Source organism: Alosa pseudoharengus, unplaced genomic scaffold (assembly GCF_046254945.1).
Source record: "Alosa pseudoharengus isolate Yale_2024_CS ecotype anadromous, Long Island Sound unplaced genomic scaffold, YU_APseudo_1.1 YU_APseudo_1.1_scf_13, whole genome shotgun sequence".
NCBI classification, from domain to species: Eukaryota; Metazoa; Chordata; class Actinopteri; order Clupeiformes; family Clupeidae; genus Alosa; species Alosa pseudoharengus.
The window spans coordinates 7,956,926-7,962,482 of record NW_027468598.1 but is presented as its reverse complement, the minus strand read 5'-3'; the positions used below and the strand labels follow the sequence as shown (position 1 = coordinate 7,962,482).

At 41.8% G+C, this 5,557-nt stretch overlaps 1 protein-coding gene across 2 annotated transcripts; it reads left to right on the top strand.

The window, feature by feature from the left end:
- Nucleotides 1–496: 496 nt before the first annotated feature.
- olfcr1 (olfactory receptor C family, r1) lies at nt 497–5,102 on the top strand. Of its 2 annotated transcripts, none has more exons than XM_076281484.1 (6): nt 497–786; nt 1,806–2,082; nt 2,320–3,141; nt 3,287–3,493; nt 3,596–3,719; nt 3,993–5,102. In XM_076281484.1, the coding sequence occupies exons 1-6, from the start codon at nt 524–526 to the stop codon at nt 4,892–4,894; spliced, it is 2,595 nt and encodes an 864-aa protein (XP_076137599.1). In that variant the 5' UTR covers nt 497–523; the 3' UTR covers nt 4,895–5,102. The 2 variants fall into 2 exon arrangements, with proteins under 2 accessions (XP_076137599.1, XP_076137600.1); XM_076281485.1 differs by having other exon boundaries at nt 3,287–3,474; nt 3,993–4,079.
- The last annotated feature ends 455 nt before the right edge of the window (nt 5,103–5,557 follow it).

The following is a 5,557-nucleotide window of genomic DNA, read 5'->3' as shown; positions in this document are numbered from 1 at the left end:
GGAAACTGAGCATTTTCCTACCAATGCAATAAAATCCTGAAAAATTGATGAAATGATGGGAATTATTGTCATTCATATTGGATCATGTGTTCCCTCCTCCATCCTCTTCTATACTACTTAATTACTGTGACAGGCAGAAATGTTGATTTCTCTATCAGAATTGTCTCGGTCAGCACATCAGTTATTCTAGCTTCTTTGCTCACCTCTTCCTCTTATTGTTTCAAAGGCCTCTGTAAGCAGATGCGAACACCAAATGTGTTTACTTCAGTCATTAACTGCCCAATCTATGTAATCAAATCATTACCTGTCCCCAGGCAGCATCAGTCAACTGTACATTCATCACTAATTGTTGGGCAATTATTGCTAACAGTTTGTCTCTTGAGAGAAAAACTCTTTGCTCTGCAATCCTTGTTTTTCTCATGTCCTCTCAGGACTGTGTGGTCTGAACAAATACCCATGCTTCCAATGCTCTCACACACTGAAGGGGAGGCTGGCAGTGAGTCAGGTCAGGAGAGCTTCACCCATGCCCAGCTCTTCTTCAGCCCTTTTGCTGCAGGCGTCTGCCAAACTGCTGCTTCTGTGGTGGCAGTGGCCAGAGGCAGTGATGGCTGAGGTGGCAGAGAAGGAGCAGAGCTGTTTGCGTTGGGACCAACCTGAGGAGATTGACTACCGTGGCCTCTCTCAGGATGGAGATGTGGTCATTGGAGGGCTTTTTGTTGTGCATAACCAACCACCTACTCCAGACCTAAGCTTTATCAGGACACCTAGTCTCAAACCTTGCTTCGGGTGAGTGTCACACTCTTAAAAACACAAATTTTCTTAATCCATGTTAATGTTTTTCCTCCCCTCGTTGAGAAGATATGCATATTGCATCAGATTTGCCTCAGGCTGTGAAGGGTAAACAACCCTTAAAATCAATTTAAAAGTGTGTGATGAAACTACTTGATGTTTGATGTTTAAACATCAAGTAGTTTCACAGTGTCAACAACAACCTTATGTTGTGTTTACCCTCTTTTCCAGACATCACAGGGCTGCACCCTGTTACTGAACCTGTAATTATGTGTGTAATGTAAAGTGATGTAAGTTTATGGCCTCTGTAAATGCTCTCTTGTTTTACTCATGGGTTGAGTATGTTTATGATACTTATAAAATACTCAGCTGCTCTCTGTCCCACATATTAAATAAGTTGTCTTACTGCTTTTCAAGGGAAGATATCAGAAATGTTTATAAGAGAACCATCCTGGTATTTTGCCATCTTGTCTTGATAATCTTGATACCACATCTGATGAAGGGAGAGGGCAGTCACTCCTGGCCTGGCCTCAAAATCTAAATGCCACATCCTGACCTGCAGTCAGTCACATACTGTCAGTTTTTGCAATCTGAATTCTTATTCTTATAATTTTAAATTGTGCTTGTTTAATGATATATTATTCAGTAAAGTAGTTATTATGAATTAATCTTAACTTAAGTCTTAAGTCTTTAATGTCAGTGTCACAATATATTCACATTTGTAACAAACCCAACAATAGCTAATTGTAAACAACAGAAAATCCGGGTCTGTGTTTATTAATCAAAAGTGAATTAAGTTGATGTTTACATTGTGGAATAATATTTTTTGTACATTTATTGTAGGATATTCCAGTATATTTAATTAGGAAATCCACAAAACCTCTAGGAAAGGGTTTAACTGATTTAAGGGTGTACCCGATTTTGTGATGTGGGCATAAGTAACTAGTTTGGACTGTGAAGCCGCATACATGTGGCAACCTTTAAAAAGGTTCTAACTATTGTGTCTAATATATCAGTTTCCAGAAGCAACCTTACCGTTGGGCCCATGCTTTGGTATTTGCTGTTGAGGAGATAAACAGGAACCCCTACCTCCTCCCAGGAGTGCGGCTGGGCTATCAAATCTTAGATAACTGTAGCCGTTACCCCTGGACATTAAGAGCAGCAATGTCTTTGATCAGCGGAGGGAATCATTCATGTAAGTCTACTGGACCTGTGCGAGTTATTATAGGGGATGCATCTTCTACTCAAACTATCATGCTGTCCAGAACCCTCAGCCCTCTGCAGGTGCCACTGGTGAGTCTCATATAGAACTCATATTCATAGGGTTAAAAAAACTTTTATGACCTTTTATTGAAGTCATGCAATCAAAATAATATGCTGTGAATGGAACATGATCTATGATTTATAATATTTTATTTATGATGCTGATGTTTATGATTGGCTATTTACAATCTTTCACACTCCAAACTCATTAACTTCTGATGTTTGATTCATACTCATTTTACTTGATTTAAAACCTTTACTTCACAGATCAGCTATCAAGCCAGCTGTGCCTGTCTGAGTAATAGACGAGAGTTCCCCAACGTTTTCCGCACAATTCCCAGTGATGTTTATCAGGCTCGCACCATGGCCCACCTTGCTGAGCATTATGGGTGGACTTGGGTGGGAGCTGTGGTTGTGAATAACGACTATGGACTACTGGCAGTGCAAGCCTTCCGAGAGAGGGCACAGGGCACTGGGACATGCCTGGCTTTTTTTGAGACGTTAAACCGCGAGACCTTGGCCCAGGACGTGGATCGGGCAGCAACTACTGTACAGATGTCTTCAGCACGGGTGGTGCTGGTGTTTGCCTGGTACACAGATGTGGAGGCACTGCTGCTGGAGCTTGCCCGCAGGAACGTGACCGGTAGACAGTTCCTGGCCAGTGAGGCCTGGAGCACCAGCTCATACCTACTCAATAACCCTGCCCTGAGAACTATTGGGAATGGAGTCCTGGGAGTGGCCATTAGGAGTGCACCCATCCCAGGACTAGAGGCACACTTGCGTAAGCTTCATCCCTCCCAACACCCTGGAGACGCCCTTCTGAGAGACCTTTGGAGGGAGGAGTTTGGTTGTGACCCTGACAGTGAGTCTGGTCCTGACTCCTTACCACCCTGTAGTGGGACAGAGAGTCTGGAAGGGGTGCAAAGCACCTTCACAGATACAACTTATCTTCGGGTGACTTATAATGTATATCTGGCTGTGTATGCTGCTGCACATGCCTTCCACTCTCTACTGTCGTGCAGTCCAATACACACAGAGATAAACACTAGCCAGCTGTGCTCCAACGACTACAATATCAGTGCGGCTGAGGTGAATATTGATTCTCTCTGAAAATGACACCCTATGATATTATTCCTGTAGTTATCAAAGCTAGAGCTATATGTAAAACAGTATTTTTTACAGTTATTGTCGGAGGTGTGGACAGGCCTTTACAGTCAGCATGTGCTTTTTTAAGGTTTTGCAACACCTCAGTCAAGTGAATTTCACCACTCAGCTTGGGGAGAATTTTGTCTTCCATGGTGGGGACATCCCAGCTGTCTATGACCTTGTGAACTGGCAGGAGGCCCCCAACGGAGTGCTGAAGTACATCACAGTTGGACGTGTGGAGAGATCCAAGCTGCATCTGGAAGAGTCAGCCATCTGGTGGGCAACTGGATCCCAAGTAATAACATTTTAAGCTATGCCTTAGTTTATACTGTTATGCATAATAAACTCATTTATATAACTACATTTCAGTCATTCCATATTCTACTGTTTTGACAAGGTGCCAGTATCTGTATGCAGCGAGTCCTGTCCTTCAGGAACTCGAAAAGCGAGTCGGAAGGGGGAGCCAATCTGCTGCTTTGACTGCCTTCCCTGTGCAGACGGAGAGATCAGCAACACAACTGGTGAGGACTTTTGTACCTGTTGAGTGTTGACACACTGTAGATGTTGTCAATAGAAACACTGAAACACTTCCACCTGCTTGTTTATTGGATTTGTTAGATTTAAAGTAAGATGAATAATTAGATTTGTGCAGTGATATAAGCAGTTCAAGGATGACAGAGCTTTTTTGCCAAACAGATATAAATAATTTGTAGTGTGATGACTGGCATGATTATTTGGAATTGTCAATATATTACCATGAAAAAGTAACGCATTATCTTGTTTGCATCCTTAAGATTCTCTGACTTGTGATCGCTGCCCTCTGAAGTTCTGGTCCAATGATCAGAAGAACATGTGTGTTCCTCTCACTGTGGAGTTTCTCTCTTTCACTGACGCCATGGGCATCACTCTCACAACTGTTGCTGTGTCAGGTGCTGTGATGACAGCAGCTGTAGCTGTTGTGTTTCTGTACAACAGACACACACCCATTGTGAAGGCCAACAACTCTGAGCTCAGCTTCATGCTACTGATGTCACTCAAGCTGTGCTTCCTGTGTTCTTTGTTGTTTATGGGTCAGCCAACAGACTGGTCATGTCGCATTCAACAAGCAGCTTTTGGGATCAGTTTTGTCTTGTGCATCTCCTGCATCTTGGTAAAGACTATAGTGGTCCTGGCTGTCTTTCGGTCAGCAAGACCTGGGTCTGATTCTGTGATGAAATGGTTTGGACCAGGTCAACAAAGAGGCAGTGTTTTTCTCTTTACCTGTGTGCAAGTGGTTATATGTGCTGCATGGCTATCTTTGAAACCTCCTCAGCCTCACCGTAACATTGGGCTAAAGGGATCAAAGATCATTCTAGAATGTACTCTGGGATCGGTGGAAGGCTTTGCGACATTACTTGGCTACATTGGTCTGCTGGCTGCCATTTGCTTCTTGTTGGCGTTTTTTGCTAGGAGGCTTCCAGATAATTTTAATGAGGCCAAGTTCATCACCTTCAGCATGCTCATTTTTTGTGCTGTGTGGGTGGCATTTGTCCCAGCCTATGTGAGCTCACCAGGAAAGTATGCCATCGCCGTGGAGATCTTTGCTATTTTATCATCTAGTTATGGCCTCCTTCTTTGCATATTTGCTCCAAAATGTTTCATTATATTAATAAAACCCCAAAAAAACACCAAGAAATTTCTTATGGGAAAAAAATGAAAACAAGCTCCTGAATGTTGATGTAAATCCCATTCATGCACAAAAGAATGCACTTTTAATGAATAACTCAATGCTCCATGATTCAATAGTCCCAGTAATACATATGTCCTATGTAAAAACATGTAATGTGCTTACTTTATTATTTTAGCCACCTAATATTACTTCATCTCATTATTAAAGAAATGACTTACTATAAAATTGACCAAACGTGAAGTTATTTCAGAAATTGCCAGGAAACAAGTTGAAATGGTAACAATTTTGTTTGCAAGTATTAACATAATGTATCTAATTCTTAAATGGTGGACCCCTTGCTCTATTCTAATAGAGAGAGAAATGGCCTTGCCTTTCTAGTGTTTGACTGCCACCCTCAGAATATTATGGAAGGGAACATCTCTGGTCAGTTATTTGCTGAAAAACATATGTATATGAACCATTTATATATAAATATTTACTCCTTTCTTTTTTGAGTGATGCCTTTGTAATTTGTGATTGTGGACAATACAACTATACCAAAAATACCAATACAGAGTTATTATATATAGTCACTATCTGTCCACAGTGAGGGCTGAACGCTAATACCGTACACACAAATGCACACAGTAGGCCTACTGTAGATGTATTCAACCTTTCCAAATCCTCCCAAAAATGTACTGAATGAAACCT

What these genes read in the sequence shown, in the direction of transcription:
- olfcr1 (XM_076281484.1), top strand. Translation starts at nt 524, where the DNA reads ATGCCCAGCTCTTCTTCAGCCCTTTTGCTGCAGGCGTCTGCCAAACTG. An exon ending in AGTCTCAAACCTTGCTTCGG is followed by an intron (nt 787 to 1,805) that starts GTGAGTGTCACA and finishes CTAATATATCAG; the next exon opens with TTTCCAGAAGCAACCTTACC. An exon ending in ACAATATCAGTGCGGCTGAG is followed by an intron (nt 3,142 to 3,286) that starts GTGAATATTGAT and finishes TGCTTTTTTAAG; the next exon opens with GTTTTGCAACACCTCAGTCA.